The sequence below is a fragment of the Zootoca vivipara genome, chromosome 12, assembly GCF_963506605.1.
Source record: "Zootoca vivipara chromosome 12, rZooViv1.1, whole genome shotgun sequence".
Classification (NCBI taxonomy): Eukaryota; Metazoa; Chordata; class Lepidosauria; order Squamata; family Lacertidae; genus Zootoca; species Zootoca vivipara.
The window spans coordinates 52848868-52872788 of record NC_083287.1 but is presented as its reverse complement, the minus strand read 5'-3'; the positions used below and the strand labels follow the sequence as shown (position 1 = coordinate 52872788).

General features: G+C 44.3%; 1 protein-coding gene across 4 annotated transcripts; it reads left to right on the top strand.

Annotated features, from left to right (window-relative positions):
- The first annotated feature begins 2149 nt into the window (after positions 1-2149).
- SEC22C (SEC22 homolog C, vesicle trafficking protein) lies at positions 2150-20693 on the top strand. Of its 4 annotated transcripts, XM_035129785.2 has the most exons (7): positions 2157-2280; positions 6723-6932; positions 8427-8590; positions 10500-10679; positions 11168-11286; positions 13172-13237; positions 15272-15510. In XM_035129785.2, exons 2-7 carry the CDS (start codon positions 6751-6753, stop codon positions 15470-15472), a joined length of 912 nt encoding a protein of 303 aa, XP_034985676.2. In that variant the 5' UTR covers positions 2157-2280; positions 6723-6750; the 3' UTR covers positions 15473-15510. The 4 variants fall into 4 exon arrangements, with proteins under 4 accessions (XP_060136927.1, XP_060136925.1, XP_034985676.2 ...); XM_060280944.1 differs by lacking the exons at positions 13172-13237; positions 15272-15510 and adding an exon at positions 12168-13161 and having other exon boundaries at positions 2150-2280; XM_060280942.1 differs by lacking the exon at positions 11168-11286 and having other exon boundaries at positions 2154-2280; positions 15272-20693.
- Positions 20694-23921: the final 3228 nt, after the last annotated feature.

The following is a 23921-nucleotide window of genomic DNA, read 5'->3' as shown; positions in this document are numbered from 1 at the left end:
AGTTAGAATCAAACAATATCTAGAGGGCACCACATTGGTTGCACCTGTAAAAACTGCATATCAATAAAAAATTATTCTTTTGAAAGTTAGAAGCTGGACTATCCCGTGCTGTGCCATCCAACATGGGTGGGATATTCCTCTAATCCTCTTGAAGAAGAGAACATGGGCATTTCAACCAAGATCTGATTGGGAGAAGGATTTCTTCTTCTAAACCCTCTTATTGTACAGTATTTTCCTGCCCAGTTCTTTGCATATGTGTAAAGCAGAAAAGGAATCGCTTATAAGGAAGCAACTCAGTGTAGTGCCTCACTGCAAGGAAAAGCATTGACCTTCTGTTTTGCAAAGCAAGCTTGAGTACAGTACTTTGCTGCAGGTGGATCCATTATGAGATAACGGATGAGAAGCACTTTGAACATTTCAGATAAGCTAAATAAATGTTAAGTATTGTTATTGCTGTTCTGAATGCAGATGGAGGAGGATTAGTGTCATATAGAGTGACACTTGGTGGAAGCCAAGAGAAATGGTATTGCAAGCCAAGAAAAAGAGAGACAAAGAAAGGACTGTTCCCAATGAATGCTTTTATATGTGTTAACTGTGCGCTACAGGAGACTCTCAAAGGCTTTGGCACCCTTCCCCCTTTAATCACTGCATTGTTTTATAGAGATAAAAAAAGGCAGCAGCTGACTTAAGAAGTATATGTGGCATTGCATCACTTCAGACTTCACCAACCTGGTGCCCTCCAGGTGTTTTGGACTCCAGCTCCCATCAGCCCTGCCAGTTTGGCTGTACTGCTTTGCAGCTGCTCAACTGAGAGGCAATGGGTTTGTTTTTTTAAGGGCAAGATCTAATTCCAAATATCCCTTTTAGTGCCCTAATTTTGACAGATGTTTAGACCAGAAATCTGCTATGAACATCCTTATACATGGGGCACTTCACAAACATGGGACAGTCAGAGAAGTCTTAATTTTTGGCATCTCTCCACTAGAATGTTTCATGTTTCATTTTGTGTTTAACCCACAAAATTAAACAAAAGCCATTTGATTCCATGACTGCCCAACAATTTTAGTAGATTTCTGCACCTGATCACACAATATAACAAAATTTGAGCAGACAACGCTTGAGGGTTTGATACTTTTGTTATCACTTTGTCCTTATTCCATAAGAAGCCAGACTCTTGCAGCAATTCTTTCAACCACAGCATGTTAACCCTAATTAATATTGCTACCCTGACATGATGATATTTAAGAAATGTGGTTTCAAGTATGCTATTCATTTATTTGACTTGTATCCTGCTCTGAATGTTAATAGTTTTGTCTCCTAAGGGCTCATAATCTAGGATTATGATTCTACGATTCTGTGTTGCAGTTCAGATGGGTGGGTGGGTGATTGTTTCTCTGGAGCTCTGCCCAGGTCCTGGATTGTTCCTCCTTTCCAGCACCACCAGATGTCCATGGTGACCACTGGGAAATACTGGGAGGAGCAGAGATCAGCTCCAGAAATGTTGGTGACCCTAGAGAAGCCTTCCCGATTTTTTATTAGATTCCACAATGTCCCAGGATGTCCCAGTTTCCATCGGAGAAATGTTGGAGGGTACGAGAGCTCTTGCAGCCCCGCTTACAGCCCTGGTCTTCCCTTCATTTGCCCATAGGAAACAAAGGTTGATTCATAAGCGCAGCAGAGGGAGGACGACGACAAAATCCTCAGCGCCGCCGCCGCATTGCCTCTATGAGGTCCAACCCAAATGCCACAAAAAAGCTAGCAACCTTTCGTACCGGCACCGCCCGGCTGTGGATTTTGACGTTTTCCATCAGAGAGATTGCCAAGAGTTGGAGCATCAGGGGGTTGGGCTAGGCTAGATAACCCTCGGGATGCCCTCCCCTCCTCGGAAGGGTGGGATTCGATGACACCCCACCCCCCCACCCCAGCGGGCCAAGGCTGATGGGAATTGTAGTCCACATGTGGGCCACTCCTGAAGTTGGAGTTGCGCCGCTCCTCTGTCTACGCAGGTACTCTTCGCATGGAGGCGCCCCTCCGTTTCGGAACCGGAAGTTTAGGTTGCGCATTTGACTTCTACCTCTTAGGGCACACGGGACTTGACGGGACTTGTAACGGGAGGCGCTCGACGCTCTCCCGCCGGCGTCTCTATGGCGATCCGCTCCGGCCGCCTCCATCTCTGTAGCCGGAAATGGACGGGCCAGGCGCGTTTGTTGTGGTGGACGCCGCTTCCTTCGCTGCCTGCGCGGCCGCTGTGACGGCGAGGCCCCGAGGGGAGAAGGCGAGGTGAGGCGAGAGCCCCGAGAGGGTCAGGGGCCTCGGGGAATGGGGCGGGCAGAGGCCGTTGACTGAAGGAAGCGTGTTGGTCACACCCCAGGGGTGACCGTCGGAAGGGGGCGCGGCAAGCGGAACCGCGAGGAGAGTGAGAGGGGGACCTGGTTGGGACGGAGCCGGTGGTGCTGAAGGGGGAATGGGCGCAATTCTCTGGGTGGCTCTCTGTCCCCGCGAAGCCTACCTCACGGGGCTGTTGTGAGGCTGAATGGGAGAAAGGAGGAGGGGTCGTGTGCGCCACTCTTGGGGTGAAGGGCGTGAAACAAATTGCATGAATAAATCCCTCACACACTCTCTCTCTGTAGCAAATGCCGTGTCGGATTACGTATAAGCTAAACAAGCTATAGCTTAGGGCCCCACTCTCTTGGGGCCCCCCAAAAAATTTAAAGGGAAAAAAATACCCTGGATGTACATTTCTAGACTATAAGATACACTTCTTAATTGTATTTCGGTTCAACAATTACTTTGATAAAATGCATTTTTGTTATGTGCAAATGGCTTGAGATCATAGAATCATAGAGTTGGAAGAGACCACAAGGGCCACCCAGTCCAACCCCCTGCCAAGCAGGAAACACCATCAAAGCATTCCTGACATATGCCTGTCAAGCCTCTGCTTAAAGACCTCCAAAGAAGGAGACTCCACCACACTCCTTGGCAGCAAATTCCACTGTTGAACAGCTCTTACTGTCAGGAAGTTCTTCCTAATGTTTAGGTGGAAGCTTCTTTCTTGTAGTGTGAATCCATTGCTCCGTGTCCGCTTCTCTGGAGCAGCAAATGCCTATTAGATACCTATTAGGTCCGTAAATTACCCTATAGCATATATTCAACACAAAAAAACAGTGACAGTTTGTTTTTGAAAAAGGACAGCTGGGCATATAAAGGGCCCCATTACCTTCAGTAACTTAGGGACTCATCAAACCTACATCCAGCCCTGAGCAAATGGGACATACATTATAAGATGGCAAGCATGCTGGTCCTAATGAAGTCCGTACTTATTAATTTTGACGCATATTATCCCCGTTTCCGTGCCTGAAGCCTTTGTCATGCTGGTGAAACAAGCCAGGAGTGTACAGTACTTTAAAAAAAAAGCAAAGGAGCAGCAAGGAAACCCACCACAGAAACAGAACGCACCAGAAGAAAACACACCCAATTTGTGAGGCTTTTGAATCATTTATTTATTTAATTCATAAAACTAAATCATTTATTTATTTAATTCATAAAACTTAATACATCACTTGATTGTAAAACAAAACAAACCCTCAATGAGGTGTATGAAAAGATAAGGCAATAAAGCTGATAACAATTTACCTTAAGACATACAAAAAGTTAAAATAAGCGTGTGGGTAGGCTGCTCTAATTAGCAGACAGATGTCTACAACCCATGGGAACATAGGAAGGCACTTGTCTGGCTCAGTGTTTCTTCCTACACTGACTGGCAGCAGCTCTCCAGTGTTTGAGATGGGAGTCTTTCCCAGCCCTACCTAGAGATACCAGGAATTGAACCTGGGGCTTCTTGTAAGCGCAAAGCAGATTCTCCACTATGGAACTGGGACCAAGGGACTCTGGGCCTTTTCTGGCGGGCAGGGGAGGGGGAAGGGGCATTTTTGTAGAGTTAGTAGGGCTGTCATTGTCAGATCAAAAAAAACTATGCCTGTGTAGCCAAGGCTGGGAGATGAGTAAGTGGATCCTTGCAAATAGGTATGGTGCGCAGTGTTCAAGGTAGACGGATTGTTAGATGGAGTCCCTCAAGTTACTTATTTCGGAAAGGGTGATGGAAGAGGAATTTGTCAGGTTAGAAAGTCACTGTGAGTGGTTGGCACCCTGTGTAATGGGGTGGTTTGAGGAGACTTCTGTAGGGATTCTGAGAACTTGAGGAATTCAAAGCTAAGTGTAACCGAGGAACAGGAATTTTCTCAAGTGTAATGCATCTTTTCTAATCTTTTCTTTTCTCTTATGTGTTTTATAATTTTGTAAACCATCCTGGAAGCTGTACTGAAGATTAGTAGTATACAGATCATAAAGCAGTACAGTGGTGCCTTGCTAGACGAAATTAATTCGTTCCACGGGTCTTATAGCGAAAAATTCGTCTAGTGAATGCCATAGGAATGCATTGATTTTTTTTTTTAAAAAAATTGCCCATAGGAACGCATTAATTGAATTTCAATGCATTCCTATGGGAAACCGCGATTCGCTAGACGAATTTTTCGTAAAACGCATTCGTCTAGCGAGGCAAGCTCCGCTCGAAAAATCCTTTCGTTAAGCGGAAATTTCGTTAAGCAGGGCATTCGTTAAGCGAGGCACCACTGTATTTTGTGTGGGATGGGGAGATATATTTTTATTATGGATTAAATTTCTATACCGCCCTTCATCTGAAGATCATGGGTTGGTTTACAATATGAAGGCAACACTATGGAAAGGGTATTTAGATAGTTTTGAACTGTAGATGGGGAAAGAGCGGCTTAAAATGGGGGGGGGATGTATTGGTTTAAGGTGTAGATTAGCTTGTTCTGGATAAAGTGTGTGTAAAAATCTAATTTGAGGAGGGATCCTGTTGCTGCAGAACTGCTGATGTTTGGAAGGAAAGGGTGGGCAAGCAATGAGTTCATTTAGTGCTACCTGTATGCCCTGGTATTCATAACAATGCATTCGGTGCCCATTTAGAACTGGATATATATATGAACCTGCTGGGATTAAAGAGCTTTTCAATGTCGGCAGGATTAAAGAGCTTATCAAGCTCTAAACAGAACATTAACATGTTACCTTAAGTTGTTAGGAACGGCATGTTCATCCTGAAAACAGCCTGCAGACAACTGAGATTCATTGAGGAAAGTTCATCGTTGGAATTATCCTTTGGAACCTGGCTGAAGTCTTGTGCAACGTGGTGGATTATTTATCTTTTAAGATTAGACAGGGGTATAGTTATGCTCTTGTTCTATAGACTGTGGTGTGTGGTTAAAAATGTGGTTTATTTTTCTTTTCTTTTACAAAATATGACAAACGTAACCCACTAACAGTGCTACATGTGTTCTTTAGCCTTAGGACACTTGCAGAGAGGAGTAGATAGTTCTAATAATAATAATAATACTAATAATACTTTTAGGGACCCAGGTGGCGCTGTGGTTAAACCACTGAGCCTAGGGCTTGCTGATCAGAAGGTCGGCGGTTCGAATCCCTGTGACGGGGTGAGCTCACGTTGCTCGGTCCCAGCTCCTGCCAACCTAGCAGTTTGAAAGCACATCAAAGTGCAAGTAGATAAATAGGAACCCCTACAGCAGGAAGGTAAACAGCGTTTCCATGTGCTGCTCTGGTTTGCCAGAAGCAGCTTTGTCATGCTGGCCACATGACCTGGAAGCTGTATGCCGGCTCCCTCGGCCAATAATGCGAGATGAGCGCGCAACCCCAGAGTTGGTCACGACTGGACCTAATGGTCAGGGGTCCCTTTACCTTTAAATAATACTTTTATTATTTGTATGCTACCCATCTGACTGGGTTGTTCCAACCACTCTGGGCGGCTCCCAACAGAATATTATCCTCACTTGAAATGACAGCCTACTGGAATTTAAAACCAAAATCAAACCCACCCCTGTTGCACTTTCAGAAAAGACACTTCTTCCTGAACTTCCCTGGTGATAAAGATCTTTGCTTTTTTGTGTGTGTTTTCAGTGTGAGCGCACAGTGTTTATTGTCACTGAGCTTTTTTGAATTTCTTTCCCTTTCGATATATTTTCTTAAATTTGATGTGTAAAAGTAAATAAACAGAATATATTATTCACGGGTCCTTCACTGAATCCCTCTGCTTACTTAGGACCCCCTGACCAGCACCTTTTCAGTTGTGGCACACCAACTCTGGAATGCTCTCCACAGCTCGGTGATGTCTTTTCATTGCCATGTGGCGTTCAAAAATTCATTAATTATTTTATCTGTTGTTACTCTTATAGTCCACCTTTCCTCCAAGGAGCCATACGTGGTTCTCCAGTGTGGAGCTCTGCATTGCTTTCCGTAGAATCATAGAATGGTAGAGTTGGAAGGGACCCCGAGGGTCATCTAGTCCAACCCCCTGCAATGCAGGAATCTCAGCTAAAGCATCCATAACAGGTGGCCATCCAACCTCTGCTTAAAAACCTCCAAGGAAAGAGAGTTCATAACCTCCTGAGAGGTTGCACAGTTCCACTTTTAGTCAGACTTGGGGAAAAACAACAACACATTGTTCCTGCTGTTTTATGCTTCTCTCTCTCTCTCTCTCTCTCTCTCTCTCTCTCTCTCTCTCTCTCTCTCTCTCTCTCTCGTGTGTGTGTATGTATTGTAACTCTTCGTTTTAAACCGTGTTGGCCGCGGTGGGAGGTTTTGCTCAAGGGGAGCAAATGAGTACATTGAGTAAACGAAATACTTATTTCCAGGTTGCCCCCATGAGTTCTCCTGTGGAGGATGTCCATGATCCTCTTTGCCTGCGTGGTTCGGGTGAGGGATGGACTTCCACTCTCCGCCTCCACGGACTTCCACCTAGACCAGGACTTCTTGGAATGCAGGAAGAGACTCAAGACCTTGTCGTCCATTCTGACACAGTATCCAGAGCGTGGGACAGCCAAAGAATGTGACCTCAGTATACAGTAAGTCATGTTTCAGCTTGAGAGAAATGTAGGTTTCCCCTGAAATTGCCTTGATGGGTACGTTCATAAGTGTTCCCTTGATAGCAACATTTTATTTATGCATTTACACAATTTGTACTCTGCTTCATTAAAATATATATCTACAGTTACTAGAAAAGGCATGGTAATAAAATCCCAGCTAAAATTCAAGAGATGCATAGTGTCACAATCTGAAAAACAAAAGAAAACAACAACCTACAGCCATCAGGGAAAGCCTGAATAAACTGGATTTTTAAAGTGGATGAACATGCTGTGATTGATGCCTCTTAGATGACATGTGCGACTTGTAGAGCGTGTTGAATTTTTCGAATTCCAAAACTGAGGGGTGCTAAAGTCAAGTAGGGCATCTGGCCAAGCCTCTCTGTAACCTCTTTCTGCTTATAACCTTGTCCAAGGTTACTTCCTGATAACATGCAAGTTAAGCACACATCCATAGCTGTGGTCTCTGATACCAGCAAGCTCAGCAAAGGGTAGTGTTTTTACAACTCTGGTCAGAAGCCTACCCCCTGCATATTGAGAGATATTCTTTAAAATCAGTGGAAATGTAAGGCTCACAATCTGTTTCAGGCAAGGGATGCAGTTATGTGCTTGAGCAGCAAACTGTTACAGGAGCCTCCTACACACGAGTAGGACCTTGGCAAACAAACATGCCCAACTGGCATGTTCTTTCCCTCCTGGTCAATTGTTCGGGAGCTTCAAAAGCTTTCTCCAACCCGAACATCACAGCGACTGATGCCTTGGAGACATCAGCACACTTAGGGATCCCCCGAGTCTTCGCAGTTTGCGTAACAGTTGTCAGCAACTCAACATTTTGGCTAATCTATGTTTATTTACATATAATATACTCGGAGCCAGTGTGGTGTAGTGGTTAAGAGCGGTAGACTTAACCGGATCTGGTGAACTGGGTTCGCGCCTTCGCTCCTCCACATGCAGCTGCTGGGTGACCTTGGGCTAGTCACACTTCTTTGAAGTCTCTCAGCCCCACTCACCTCACAGAGTGCTTGTTGTGGGGGAGGAAGGGAAGAGGAGATTGTTAGCCGCTTTGAGACTGCTTCGGCTAGTGATAAAGCGGGATATCAAATCCAAACACTTCTTCTTCTTCGGAGCACTGCAGCATGGCTCCCTCTCTGGCATCAGACAGCAAAGAGGAAAAAAAAACAAAGGACCATAATCCCATTTCAGGAAACACAGTAACACAAGCATCCTGTCTCCTTCATTCCCACTCTGTGGAATGTAAACATACACCGTCATGTGATAGACAACAAACCCATGATTGCAGACACAGGGAATAAATCTCATACAGTGTTGGGATTCTAGGTGTGGAGCTGTGACTGCAGCTGTTGGTGTTTTGTGTGTGTGTGTGTGTGTGTGTGTGTGTGTCTTTTGCTGCTCTGGTACCTTAGTTAAGTTTGTGTCTGGTGCTTGTAGTGAATCCTGGATTTTTCTTCTTCTCAGCTTTCATTCTTCTGGAGACGTGGCCTGCATGGGGATTTGCACCAGCAGTTTCCCAGCTGCCATGGCGTTCTGCTTTCTGGAAGAGCTCCAGTGGGAGTTTGCCACTACCTATGATGCCACCAGTGTGGGCCTGGCTTCCAGACCGTATGCTTTTCTAGAATTCGGTGCGTACCATGCTTGCTCTGTCTCTCTCCCTCCTCCTCTGCCTCCTCTTCAGGAATTGGTAGCAAGCATCGCATTTCAAACAAATCAAGAAGCCCGGCTAACATTCTGCCGTATACTTGCTGATATATCTTAATGCCCCTAACCTCAATTGATGGTATCTGCCAGAGAGGAAGCATAGCGATAACCATCCTGCCCAAACAGTGGAATAATCTCTTTATTTGTGATACTTATTTGGGGCTGAACATTTTGCACACATATGTGGTGTTGGAGTATTTAATAATAATAATAATAATAATAATAATAATAATAATAATAATAATATATTATTATTATTTGTACCCCGCCCATCTGGCTGGGTTTCCCCAACAAATCCAACAAAGATTTAAAATACATTAAAGATTTAAAATACATTATTCAAGAACTTAAGACCATCCAAGTTAGGTTCATTTGCTTCAGATGAGCTGCTTGTTCAGTGAAAGCAGCAGTTCTTAATTTTGTGTGTCCTCCTCTGCATAATAATATAAGAAGGTCCCTGCTGGTTCTGGCCAGTGGCCCACCTAGTCTGGCATCCTGTTCTCACAGTGGTTAACCAAATGCCCATGGGAAGCCTGCAGGCAGGACCTGAGTGCAACAGCCCTCTCTCCCCACTTGTGATTCCTAGGAACTGGTAGTCAGAGGCCTACTGCCTCCAATGGTGGAAGTAGGTCATTGCCACCGTGCAAGCAAGACCCTCTCTCCCAGTGATTTCTGATGGATGTACTTGTGTACTTCCAGTAGCCCTATGGTAGTATCAGGTGGTCAGTGCTTCTCTCCCCACCCTGGCCAGCCCTGGGAAGGTACATTCCTTATTGCCTTCTCTTGCAAGTAGCTAGCACTTATTCCATGGAAGCTGTGGCACATTTGACCAGGCTGCATCTATTCTGCACCAAATGCAAATTCTGTACAAATCCAGCACTCGGAAAAGTTTAGTTCCATGGGCTGCATATGTTTTCCAAAGAAGAGAAGAAGAGTTTGGATTTGATATCCCGCTTTATCACTACCCGAAGGAGTCTCAAAGCGGCTAACAATCTCTTTTCCCTTCCTCCCCCACAACAAACACTCTGTGAGGTGAGTGAGGCTGAGAGACTTCAGAGAAGTGTGACTAGCCCAAGGTCACCCAGCAGCTGCATGTGGAGGAGTGGAGACGCAAACCCGGTTCCCCAGATTACGTGTCTACCACTCTTAACCACTACACCATATTTGCATGCATTTTGTCAGGAGCAGGTCAGGTGTGACATCGCATCAGTGAAGTTAACTCTTTATCCAAAGAAGCAAAACAGCTCAGGAGGCAGGCCTAGTGAGCGCAGCAACCCTTTCTGGTAGTTCTTGCCCTAATGAGGCAGTTGTGAGGACGGAAGGTCCCTGCCTTCCCACCGTCCCCTGAGTCTCCTCCAACCCTGGGTCCTTCCCAAGCAATCTGAGACTTTGTCACCTTGCCTTTTGCTCTGCCCTCTTCACACCTCTTCTGGTTCTGAGAGACCAGCGGGGAGGAGAGCTGGTCACAGCAGGATGGGGTGACCCCCTGGCTTTTTCAGCAGCCTGCCTGATTTTTGCCTCTTGTCCCCCCCCCCCCCGGCCGCCTCTGCTTCTGCCTCTGATTCTGGGTTGCTTTCTATCGCAGACTCTCCCTGCTCACTAAACCATGTTACCTCTTCAGCTCCCAATACCTCCTCCTCTCAGTCTGCTCCCTCTTCTCTCTCTCTCCCATCTTCGTCCTACCACCTCTTCCCTTGCTCTGAGCCGCCTTATCTGGGGGGTTGGGGTTGGGGTGTTCCCCAGCGTGTGCCTCCTGCCACTCCTCTGCATCCAGCCAGTCCCATGGCAATTTTCTTCCTTTCAGTGATTGCTTTTCTTGCTTCTCTGATGCAGACAATGTCATTCAAAAAGTCAAAGGCCGTTTCAATTACACAAACTGCGCACAGACGAAGTTCAACTTGGAAAAGATCCAAGAAGAGCTCCTCTTGCGGCCTCCTGCACTTGTGAAGTTGGAAGATGCGGAGCTGAGGAATGGGATTGTGAACGGCCACACGGAGCTCTGCATGGAATCTGGTGAGTCGCAATCTGCAAAGGTGGATTCTTTTGTCAGCCATACTCAGGAGCTGGTTGGATACTTTTACTTGCTAGTTAACTCTACTGCAGTCCACTAATAGTTCCAGCTGATAGGCCGTGGTCACAGCCAAAAATGCAAGAACAAATAAGAGCTTGCAAAGGCATCCTATTCACTTCTGTAATAGTTGTGGCATATTATTTGGATGCTATAGTATCATCAGAATTTTAACGTAAAACTTTAAACACACTAAAAGTGGTTCGCATGACTTGCTTTGTTAAATAACCCTGTTCGGCAGATCAGTATTGTTACCCAGATCTTGATCTCTCAAGAGGGGATACAGGAATAAGTGCTTTGCAAATGATGCTGTGTGGAACTAGTTCAGACACCAGAGTACTTAAGAAACATGAGAGATGGCTGTAAACGTCATAGCAGTGCTCATCAGTCTGTCTTTCTTTCTCATTCCCTTCCTTCTTGAACTGGCCTGAAGCTCCTGCTCACAGAATGCAACCTGTGTCTGCTTTGGGAATCTTATCTCTTGTTCTCAACATTATGTGTGGAGCACTGAATCTCATCCGAGGTGTTCACCTTGCAGAGTATTCATTTCAGGTAACTGGGGAGATGACATGGGGACGAGGAGGCTGGAGATGGGAATTACTTTGGTAGCAGTCCAGACCCCTCCTGGATCAGGCTGGTGGCTCAACTAGTGCAGTATCTTGTTTTCACAGTGGCCAAGATATATATCTTAATGGAAACCCACAAGCAGGGTTGATTTCCAGAATCATGTTTGACATGATGATTTTCTATATTCTGCTGGAAGCTGCCCAGAGTAGCTGGGGAAATCCAGCCAGATGGGTGAGCTATAATCAACAACAACAACAACAACAACAACAACAACACAATATAACCTTGCTGGGTTAATGTGGTGATCTTTGTTAAGGGAACATTAGTTGCTTATACAACAGCCATGTGGCTATAAAGGTAATTACTTACGATTCAGATGTCCAAGGTTAGCAACTTCAATTTTTGAGACTTTCTAGTACAGAGTGAAGCTACTATGAACTGTGTGCATGTTAAGCCTCTATGAAAAGAAAATGCACGCACTTTATTTGTTTTTCATGCTGTTTGGTATTGGCTGCTGTTTATACTTTTTGTTATTATCTGATTGCAGCAGAAGCACTTATCATATTTGACTCTGGTTTATATATTTTAACCCACCAACATATGTTGATACGTTTTCTGATAGTTTACTTTATTATACATTTAAAATGTTATAATATCCATATTTTCAACATGAATTATTTATTTGGATCATTACATTACCTTTTGACATTATCGGGCATTTAGACCTTTAATTGTACTGATGCGTTTATTTGCAATTTTTGCTTTTGTGTCATTAGCCACTTTGGGCACATTTATGTGGGAAAGCAGCATACAAATTAAAATAATAAATGAATACCTGCAAATTGGCCACTGATAAATTTTGACAGGGAACCAACTGCGGAATCAACTTTCAAGACAGTAATGAAACCGGACGACTTTGGGGTTGCGGCGCTCATCTCGCTTTATTGGCCGAGGGAGCCGGCATACAGCTTCCGGGTCATGTGGCCAGCATGACTAGGCCGCTTCTGGCGAACCAGAGCAGCACACGGAAAGACTGTTTACCTTCCTGCTGTAGCGGTACCTATTTATCTACTTGCACTTTGACGTGCTTTCAAACTGCAAACGAGCAACGGGAGCTCACCCCGTCACAGGGATTCGAACCGCCGACCTGATCGGCAAGCCCTAGGCTCTGTGGTTTAACCCAAAGCGCCACCCACGTCCCATAATGAAACCAGTAAGAGAGTTAAATAAATATCTAGACTTATTTTACATGTTTTGCCCAGTGGAGCCCCCTGCTCTGTCTTTTTAACAGAGCAAGAGTAACTTTGATATTGCAAAGTGTTCTGTGTAAGTTGAAAGCTAGTCAAATGTGAACCACTTAAACCTGACTCTGTGCAAAACAGATGAACTGTTCTATCTCAGAAGAGCTCTTGACATCTTTGATGGGTTTGACGTGAGTGCAAGCACCATTTCCCCCTCAATGGGGCTGTTGTTTGTTCAGAGCTATAAATATATATTGTTTTACAAACTTTTTAAAAAATGCTGTGGAATAATTTTGAACTAGAAGAGTACTTTGGTTTACATTTGTTTCTTCAGTGGCATGACTCACTGTGTACACAGTCTTAATTGTAAGTTAAATACTGGTTTAGTTCCTTCCTGATTCCGTTGTTTTGAGTGCTGAAGTAATAAAGACCACTGTGTACCTTCTCGAAACAAATTCATTCAGGCTTGCACACAGTCAGGGAGGCTTTCCAAATGCTTTGTGCCCCCTCCTTTTAGATGCACATAACTTAACACAGATATAGATGGGCAGGCAAGATGGTATAATAACTTTGTGGACTTATTTGCACCGACTGAGTTAATTTGACCTTCAAATGTCATCTTCCAACAGGAAGACCGCAGAGGAATTGGAAATGTGATAGCATTTCTCCTGCCCTTTGTAGCCTGCTTTTTGTTGGTAAGTATATTTTCTGTTTTCTTCCCACAAAAACCAGACGTGAAATGATTTACAGTCTTGCATAGAGTTGTAGAGTTTGAAGGGACCCCAAGGATCATCTAGTCTAACCCCCCTGCAATGCAGGAATATGCAGGTGTCCCAAATGGGGATCGAACCTGAAACCTTGGCGCTCTTAACCAACTGAGCTATCCAGCCCAAGGCATGATGGTGAACAGCAACACCTGGGAAAAGATAGGCATAATATTTTACAAGGAAAGGAAGAAGCATCATGGACAGAATAATTGCCACAGACAGGAAGAACAAGGATATACAGTGGTCCCTCGACTTACGAATTTAATCCGTTCCGAATGCACATTCGTAGGTCGAAAAGTTTGTAAGTCGAAAAAAGCAGTTTCCAATAGGAATGCATGGAAACAGAAAAATTCGTAAGTCGAGTAAACCGCATCTAAAATTCGTAAGTCGAGAAAACCCCATCTAAACCGCAACGGTTTCCCTTTTGGATGTCGGAAAAAACGTAAGTGTGCGGCCATTTTCCCCCCCCATTCGTAACTCGAAATTTTGTAAGTCGAGTACAGTACTTTGTAAGTCGAGGGACCACTGTAGTTTGAATGGTTCACCTGTAGATTTTTAAATCATTTAATGTGCCAGTATGAATGGAAGTCGATAAAATTGCAGTCGTTGTATAAGGGATTGATATTTTGACTGGAGTGTAATCAGAGTGGATTTGCTTTAAATCAAATCGATTTAAATCATGATTTAAATCACTAGTCAGTAAGACTTGATTTAAATCATTTTTTTTACAGAAAGACGCATTCTTTCTGGTATAATCTTAATGTTTACAACCAGAAGAAGTTTTCATTTTTGGAATAATAAATTTTCAGAGTAGTATTTACAGTTATATCAAAAATGACTGATTTGGTTATACTATTAGAAATACAAAGACAGGTAATTATGATATTATTGTTTATATTTGGACAACTTTTCTGCTGTACTTTATTGGAAGGAAAAATAATCATTTCCTTAATAACAATTTAAACAATTTACCGGTATTTAACTAAAACAATAACATTATAGCATATGTATCCATGTTTGTTAACTGATGTGGTTAAACGATTTTAAAAAAAAACACCAGACTGAGTTTTAACACACATGAAAAATTTAAAACAAATCCTTATTTCCTGATGAATAGCCTACTGTAACTTAAATAGAAAACTATCTTTAGAAAGATTTTTCCTCCAAAAGCATTTTATTTTAAAAATCCGATTTAAATTTAAAAAAATCCTTTGATTTTTATCCACCCTGAGTGTAATTGAAATTACAGTGCTAAGATTTTGGAATGCAGAAATAAAGTAAATTACCAAACCATCAATTCTAGCACGCTGGGGGCCACCTAAATTCTATAATTTGGCATGTAAATGATTGGCATTAGTAATTGTATTATAATTTGGCATTGTTATAATGAGGCTAATGATTGGATTATTGTAATTGAAAACTAATAAAAATTATTATCCGGGGGAAAAGCTGAGCCATCTAGGCTGACATTGTTTATTCACAGGGACATGGGAAGCTACCTACTGTACGCTGAGCGAAGCCATTGGTCTTATCTAGTTTGGCCTGGTCTGTTCCAGGGGTTCTCCGACTGTGGCCCACAAGCCACTGGTGGTCTGCGAGCTTCATTCAGGTGGTCCGCAGTATATCTGTGAAGAACACTGAATTCCATGAAATTCCATGAAATACAAAAAAATATCAGAAGTAAAAGAAGCACTAAAAATACAGCATCTGGAACATGTGCATGACAACGGCCTGATAATATTCAGGGCCCAGGGGTCTGCCCAGACCCTTGGCAATTTTCAAGTGGTCCTTGGGGGCAGAAAAGGTTGAGAACCCGCTGGTCTACACTGACTTTCAGGAGAAAATCTCAGCCCTACCTGGAGAAGCCAGAGATTGGACCTAGGAATTCTTGCATATGAAGCTATGTCCCTTCCTTTCATAGCCTGGTTGCTAAACTTCTCTCTGGTTTTCTTCCTTTTTCAGTGCTGCCTTTACCTGTTCTACAGTTCCGCCAGGAAGATAAAGGTCTTTGTACTTTTTGTCACAGTCTGTCTATGCAACATCTACCTGTATGGTTTAAGGAACATCTGGCAGATACTTTTCCACATAGGAGTGGCCTCCCTTTCTTCCCATCAGATATTGACACGGCAAGTTGTGGAGAAACAGCCAGACTTTGGAGTATGAAAGCGATCACGGAATACCAGCTGCGGGTTGTTTTTTTTTTAAAAAAATGTCTGGTTTGGGAAAGGGGGTATTTAACGCTGGTCAAAACCAGCTTGTGTAATATGGCGAGGGTTTTCTTTTGTCACCCAGCCTTTCCCAGAAGAATGGGTTTTAGCTCACAGTTGTGGGTTTATAGAACCTCAAGGGAACAGGCATAAACGGTGTCCAACATAAGGCAGGCTCCTTCGAGCACCAGTCCTTTTCAGATCAACGCACATACTCTAGAGAATGATCTGGATGTCCTCCCTGGAGTGGAGCAGAGCTGAGGGCCTGATGGGTCCTTCCTGTTATGGGATTCCGGGAGAAAGATAGGCTGCAATTTCCAGCAACCATAAAACAAATAATCTGATCTGTAGTGTCCTGCAAGCAGAGAGCAGGAGAGCTCTAGACAACAACCCCAGAACATCAGTCCATACCCCACTGGAGAAGGCAAGCCACACAGGGATGGTGATTGCTTTCACGCTGAAAACCCCCCCTAAATACGTCCCAGTTGGTTCAAATACCCACACGGCACCACAAAGGCCAGGCTTTCAATTCCCACAAGTGTGGTAACACGGCACCACAAAAGGCTAGGCTTTCAACTCCCACAAGTTTAAGACACAGGTAGAGCTAATAGAATGGTTCGTGTTTTTTTTATGGCAAAGATGGCTTTAAATGGTAGGCAGCTTATTGTGACTACGCTAGGGGAGTAGCATCCGATATAGTCTTGAGCGGTAAGATGCAGTTTGCATGCATTTAGGTTAATAGCAATGAACGAGTTTGTATGTATTAGAGGTAACAGGAGGAAAAGGCTAAAGGTAATGGCTCTTTGAAGAGCTGAATAGGAAGGTGGTCCATTGGGGCAAATGAGGCGCTGCCCCACCAGCCTCGGTCTGCCCTCAGCCAGGCCCCACCTGCCTGCTTTCTTGCTCGCAACCTGTCCAGAAACTGGCTCCATCTGTCAGCTTCCTCCTCCTCCTCCTCTTTAGTCTCAGTGTTGCTCTTGTGTAACTCGGCAGGAAGGAGGATGGGGGCAAAATTAGCGTTGATTGGTTCTGCCTGTCATTGGCTCTGGCGCCACCTGCTGTTGGGCTTCCAGCCTTCTGCCCTACCAGTCCCAACATGCACCACCATCAGTGGTGTGGATCTTCCTTTGCGAATCATCCAGGTGGACATTCCTTGCACATCCTATTCAGCACTTTTCCTTCCTGGCCTGTGTGTTGTTTGTACAAAGGCACTGAAGGTAGAACAGGGTAAAAAAGAGGTCCATTGGCAGAACAGACGGGTGGGAGATATCAGCACCAGGCATTGTCTCGCTGGTGGGGATCAGGCACCACAAATGAACCCCCCATTTGCTCCCCATGCAGCTTTTAAATAATGACCAGAGTGCAAATTGTTTGCCAGCAACAGCACTGGTTTAGGGTGGCCTCTGGCAACTGGTGCATCTGCTGTGATTCTTAAAGAGTTCTAGTTTTCACTTACTGGTAAGTAAACAAAAATGTTTCTAGTCCTGTGGGCTAAGGAAATGAGACTAAAAAAAGAGATAGTCTTCTGACAAGTCTATAGAGAAGGCCGGGAAACAAGGCTGGGCTCCAGTCGCAGCTTCTCTGCCTTCCTGTCTTGCCGCCCACACCTTTTAAAAAGAAAAAGCAACTCGCTCTATGGCAGGGGCTCCCAATAGCCTCCCTGATGCACTAGCTTTCCGTGAGCAGAAAATTTCCCGAAGGAACTTTCAGTCTCCCTTTCACAGTCTGCCCTGATACAATTCAGGCACATTTATTGGAAATATTTCTCCTCCCCCTGCTGCCACCTTCTGTGCAATCTTAACTTTTATAAGAATATATGATTAATGTTAATGGAAGCTATTGCCCTGTAACTGAGAATAGAGCAGGTTCTCTCTCTCTCTCTCCCTCCCTCCTGATACTCTTATTGCAGCTCACTGGATGTATTTAAGATTTGTGAACAGAGTTTAATTTCAGAGCAGCATGCACTTTCTAAAGCAGTAACGAGAACCTGTGCTCCTCTCAGCCTCTACTGCGCTGTATAGCCCGGTATTTAATGTGTAGAGATATGCCAGCATTTACACCATTTGTGAACCCTTTTGATAACTTTTGGAACAAAGTTTATCGTGTAAAGTTTTGATGCAGTTTTTCTCGGTGACGGATTAAGATGTTTTACAGGATACTCTCTTACTCTCTTACTTGTGATAGTTTGGGCTTAGAGTCATTTGTTGGACTGCACTGCCACCGAGCAAACCAGTCCCACATCCATCTTCACTGCATTTCCTGCAGGACTTGGCCCCCTACTCAGGATTTTGTATTTTCTCTCTTGACTTTGCGGGGGGGGGGGGGGGAGAAAGGATGGAGAGAATTAACTTTCTTAGTCTGCAGATCGCTTGAGATGAGAACTGAAGAAACTAATAATTCTCTAAAATCTATTGGTAGCTCATACTGAGACTTCATTGCTTATTTAATAGCTGACATCCACCTCGAGTCACAAAAAGCAACTCACATCATCTCCTGCTTCCCCTTCACTACCAAAAGCATTGCCTCTCCTCTGCCTGCTTTCCCAAATACATCCTGTTCCCCTTCTAATTTCAGCATATCTGTGGAATGCGCTCCATCTGTGTTTTCATCATTTTTTTCTTAAAAGGAAAGGTCTTCAAAACTTAGCCTGTGACCCTCAGCAAGCTTAGAGATTATCCAAAGAGTCAGAAAAATCTCTTGGTACAGTGATTGGGTGGGGATGCCGTTTTTGAATGAAGCAACGCACAAACTCCCTTCTAGCATGCCAGAAAGTGCATTTCTCTCTCTCCTTTTTAGGAACAGGCTTTTTTTTTTCACCTGTGGGGCATTCACACAAGTGGATGATTCCTTCTCGAATTGTGTAATTACTTCATGCATGGAAGCGTCGCAGGAAATCAGTGGGGTTTCTTTTCAAGGCAATGCATTTGGCGTTCAGGCTGGGCCTGTGCCAACCCCTATACAGATTTCCACGGGACACAGGGGAATCCAAAGGGGCAAATGCAGGGCAAAGGTTTGTGCAATGTGGGTAACCAACTGCACAGCTAGTTCTGTGCTTCCACCTGGGGCCCCTTGGCTGGTTCAAAGCTGGCACTGCTGTCAGTCAGCCACTTCCATTCTGGCGATCTGCAACCTGCAGGGAAGCTACATACGCAGTGCAAAGTGCTTTATGGCCTTGCTTTTCCCTGCAGAATCTTAGCCCAGTGTGCTTACTGCCTCCTGGTTTTAAAGATGGGGTAAAGGGCTGCCCAAATCAACCTCAAGGCGAGCCAAGGATTGCCAGGCCAAAGCCCACAGCCCCACCCTCTTGACCATAACAGCCATTCTTTATTTTGATATTGTGTCTTTTAACAAAGGAGGAAGTGCAAGTTTGATACGCTGTTTTCACATATTTTGAGTTGGGTTTTTTTAAAAAAAATTTTTTTTTAAAGGGCATGTGCTAGGCTGATTGGGGAAATTAATGAGACATAACTCAGTCAGTAGAGCATGAGAATCTCAGGGTCGTGGGTTTGAGACCCACACTGGGGGAAAAGATTCCTGCATTGCCTGGGGTTGGACTAGATGACCCTCGAGGCCCCTTCCAGCTCCGCAGTTCTTTGATTCTATGAGCCTAGTTCTCACTGAGGTGGTCTGTGTCTGAGTTTGTCTACGGGTGGGGGCTTTCAGGGTGGAAATTCCCCCAACGCTAAATAAATTCCCTGCTCATGAAAAACCAGCGTGTAAGGGAGAAGGCTAGAGTAGAACCCTTCTCCTAACAACTTCGTGAGATGGTTTCTTTTGCTTAATGAAATGTTTTTATCATGTGAGCCCCACAACCTGCGGTCTGAAGCGGCAGAACCCAGATGTTGAGTTGATCACATTACTGAACGCCGGGTCTTTACAGCAGTGATTGGAACAATTTCCCCGTCTTGCTGCTATGCCATTACTATACAGTGGTACAGTGGTACCTCTACTTACGAATAACTCTTACGAATGGAGCTCCATCTGTAAGTCGAGGTACCACTGTACTTGTAAATCGCTTAGAAGTCACTCTGGCAATCAAGTGGTATCTCTGTGGTTTTATTTTTGTACCCTAATATTTGGTGGTCTTTCAGGGGAACATATTTGCCGTCCAGACTGTCCATGCGCGTCTCTCAACAAGGCTCAAGCCACCTATTGTTTTCTGAGTTAATATTACGACTACTCCACAGTATTTCTGCTTTTATTATGTTCACTTCTGAGCAGCTGGCAAGAGGCGACTGTCTGTGAGAGAACAATCCCTCCTGCCGATGAAGTACAACACCGGCTTCCCGTTTGCTGTGTAAACTGTTACAAGAGTGTCCCAGCAGGCTCCTAATATTAGCAGCCATTAGAGATTTACAGTGGTACCTCTACTTACGAATTATATGCGTTCCGAACACACATTTGTAAGTCGAAAAAAATTGTAAGTCGAATCCCATAGGAATGCATTGGGAGAAAAAATTCGTAAGTAGAAGCAACCCTATCTAAAAATTCGTAAGTAGAAAAAATCCTATCTAAACCGCATCCAAGATGGCGGACGGAGCTCCGTTCGTAAGTAGAAACATTCGTAAGTATTCGTAAGTAGAGGTACCACTGTATCTTGTTTACGTAACAGGATTATATCCAACCAGGTTTTATTCAAAGTAGATCCATTGAATTGAATGGACCTAAGTTAACCGTGCACATTAATTTAATTGGATATGATTAGCATTGTATACAACTCAAACCAACAAATTGATTATTTAAAACCATGCTGAAAAGGGGCAGAGTTAAGAATGTATTTTGAAAAGGACCCATATAGGATGGTTTTGTGCAGCTTTAGAAAATGATGCCCATTCCTGCTTCCTCATTCCACACTTGGGTTTTGTTTTAGTAACAGCCAACTAATGCCACATTTCAATTTGTAAAATTTAACAGGAAGGTTAGGATTTTAAGCAAGCTCCCATCCCCTTTTTATTTTCAAACCAAAGAGATTCCTCATACTTTTTTTGCGTGTCGAAAAAGACGTACCATTTTCTGAAGATGTTTTTGCACTGTATTATAAAAAGACTGATATTTCGTTGCTGTCGAAGTCAATTTTTTTGCATGAGTGTACATATGTATATAAACTAACGGACAATTAAAAGTCAAACAATAAATGGCCTTTTTGTAATTACTTGTGACCTGTGATTTGTACAGCATAGAGTCCTGTCTCTTTCATAAGTCCTCTTGGAACTCTCCAGGGTCCTGAAAGAACTAAGTCCAGCCCTCAGCTCTGCATGTAAGGGACACTCTTGTGGCTGGTCAAAACCGATGAAGGATGAGCTTGGAAAACAGGGTTGTCGGATGCCCACAAGTGTTATGGGAGAGGAAGAAAAAACCTCTCTACACACTTTCTCCTTGCAATGCATAATTTTATCAACTCCTGTCACTTCTTAAAAACTTCCATCTCTCTCTCTCTCTCTCTCTCTCTCTCTCTCTCTCTCTCTCTCTCTCTCTCTCTCTCTCTCTCTCTCTCTCCCCCCCCCTCTAAGCCCCAAAGCTTTCTCCTCCCAAAAGCAACCTGTAGTCTGACCTAGTAAAAAGCAGCTTCCTATTTGCCAGTGTAGCCAGCATTGCCTATTCTGCCTGGCAGTGGCAATTCTGGTTCTTTTAGGGAAACAACTTCTTTTCCCCCCTCTCTTTTTTTTTCTTTCACAATTTATCTGTGTTGTTTTGATTTGTACAAACCACCTTGAGTCCTGGTCTGGGGTAAAGGCAGGATTTAAATAACTATTATTATAATAATCTTTCCTACCAGCTGCCCCCTGATCCTCTTTATCTGAAGCTGCAGGGTTCTATTTATTTTTGCTTATGTACCGTGTTTCTCATATTATAAGACACGTCTTATATTTATTTTTTCCTCAAAAAAACACACTATGGCTTATTTTCAAGGGATGTCTTATTTTTTTCCTCCTCCTCCTGCCGCGGCCGGCATTGCTGCTGCGCCTATCACTATGTCTTATTTTCGGGGTATGACTTATATTCCTTGAATTCTTAAAAATCCTGCTATGGCTTATTTTATGGGTATGTCTTAAAATATGAGAAACGGGGTATAAGCGTTTTTAACCCATGTTTCCATAGAGTATATCAAGGCAGCTTACACCGAGCAAAATAATAAAATCAGCCTACAAACATAGGAGCCGACTCCTAGGGGCCAAGGTCCCCTCAGCCTCTCTGAATAAAATATTTGAGGGGGATTGGCTCCCCTAACGATGATGGGCATTGCCATTCAAACAGTGCTTGTGTGCTGTACTTTGTGTTCGATTATGCAGGACGGGGCTTCCCTGCCCCCCCCCATATATTTTATTTCAGTTGCCAAATACCCTGCTTACAAATATCCATAAAGCATAAGAATCCGAGAACGCATCAGTAGATACTGGTTGGTGAAAAGGAGAATTGCATGTTGCGAAGCCCTGGAAAAAGGCAACTGTGGTTCCTGGTGGACGTCTACTAGCAGGTAGTTCCACAGGGCAGCACCTGCCATGCTAAAGGCTTGGCCCTTAGTGAAGGCTGACCGAACCTTAAGGTATGGGGAACCACAAAAAGTGCCGCACCAGAGGATCTCGGAGGTGGAGGTGGAGCCGAAGGAGTCGGGCAGCCTTTTTCTTTGGTCCAATGTCATTTAGACCCCTGTGAATTAATTACGGCATTGAACTTGACACTTCCTTCATGCAAAGTGTGGGATGTGATACATAAGTAGCAGTCAAGTACAACATTCCTTGTTTTCCTAGAGTGGACATGCGGGGGAATGTTTGGTCCAGCCAGTTGAAAACTTCCTGTTTCCTTCTGGCTGGGGCATACTTTGCATGTGACTGAATGTGGGCGTGACCTTACCTGCCCAGGTAACAAAACGGCAAGGCACACAGCACCCCCCTCTCTTTGATTCCTCCTTTTCCATCTTCCTTTGTTGTGTGAACTGCAGTTTGCAGTCACTGGGATTAACCTCCGTATGGGGTAGATCCACATGTCCATATTTGTAACTATTTGTCTGCCTTCAGGGATCCAACTGTGAACTGATGATGTGAGTAAACCTCTTTTTATATACTTTACACAAGATTGTGGCATGTTTATTCTTTTAAGAGGGATATAAGGGAGCTTACCTGGACCCAGGTGGCGCTGTGGGTTAAACCACAGAGTCTAGGGCTTGCTGATCAGAAGGTCGGCGGTTCGAATTGCTGCAACGGGGTGAGCTCCCGTTGCTTGGTCCCAGCTCCTGCCCACCTAGCAGTTCGAATGCACACCAAAGTGCAAGTAGATAAATAGGGACTGCTCCGTCGGGAAGGTAAACGGTGTTTCCGTGCGTTGCTCTGGTTTGCCAGAAGCAGCTTTGTCATGCTGGCCAGAAGCAGCTTTGTCATGCTGGCAGACAAACGCCGGCTCCCTCGGCCTATAGAGCGAGATGAGCGCCGCAACCCCAGAGTCGGACACGACTGGACCTGATGGTCAGGTGCCCCTTTACCTTTAAGGGAACTTACCAGGAACCTAATATTGAGAGGCTTACACAAGCCTGCAGCCAGCTATCTGCTGTGCATTTAAAAGGGGAATGTAAAACTCTGCTAGGTTATAGAACTTGCTAGCACAAGTTAGGAAGGATATTAATCAACAATATATCCTCTCCTGCCTTCCTGAACATTCCCACACAAAGCATGCGTTTTGCCACTGAGCTACCGTTGTCCCCCAGTTTTCCTTTATTAGATCCTGAATGAATTGTTCCAGATCCCTTCGTGTGTTCGATCTGTTTCCCTCTCGGTCCCGCACCTCCCGTCACTCCGAAAAAGAAAGCGGGGCCTGGATGCGCTCAATGGTTCTTCCAGATATCTGTATGTGCAACACTCCTGTCGCTTCTCTTGTTTGAGCTTGTGAAACAGGCGCACTGGTTGATGTCGGCAGAGGAAGCAATTAGGGGCAGCTTTTCCTTTTGAAGTTTTGGATAAAAGCGGCCTGGGCGCGTTCCAACCATCAGAAGTGAAGCGCCACACACAGAGGGAAATGGGGAGTTTAAAATATTTCTGAGAACGGTTGGAAGTTTTGAAGCACGCTGCACCGCTGTGAAATTGAAAGGCACATGGGATGTTACTGGCTACTGAGGAAAGAGCTTGGGAGGCCACAGAATAATATAATAATGCTATTTCAGTGAACTCCACCCAGGAGACACTTTTAATCCAAACAGGCGTTTGGGGACGCCTTGTGACCCACCTTTGGGGATCAGGCTGTGACACAGTGGCGGGCCCCAACCCACTGGTCTGTAGGAATTCTGTGCATTGCATTCTGTGCATTGCAGTGTCGCCCACAAATCGATTTAAATCACAATTTAAATCACTAGTCAGTAAGACTTGATTTAAATCTTTTTTTTTTTTTACAGAAAGACTAATTCTTGCTGGAATAAT

Coding starts and splice junctions, on each gene's coding strand:
- SEC22C (XM_060280942.1), top strand. CDS start 6,751: ATGTCCATGATCCTCTTTGCCTGCGTGGTTCGGGTGAGGGATGGACTT. Junction 6,933..8,426: donor GAATGTGACCTCAGTATACA/GTAAGTCATGTT, acceptor TCTTCTTCTCAG/CTTTCATTCTTCTGGAGACG. Junction 10,680..13,171: donor GGAGCTCTGCATGGAATCTG/GTGAGTCGCAAT, acceptor ATCTTCCAACAG/GAAGACCGCAGAGGAATTGG.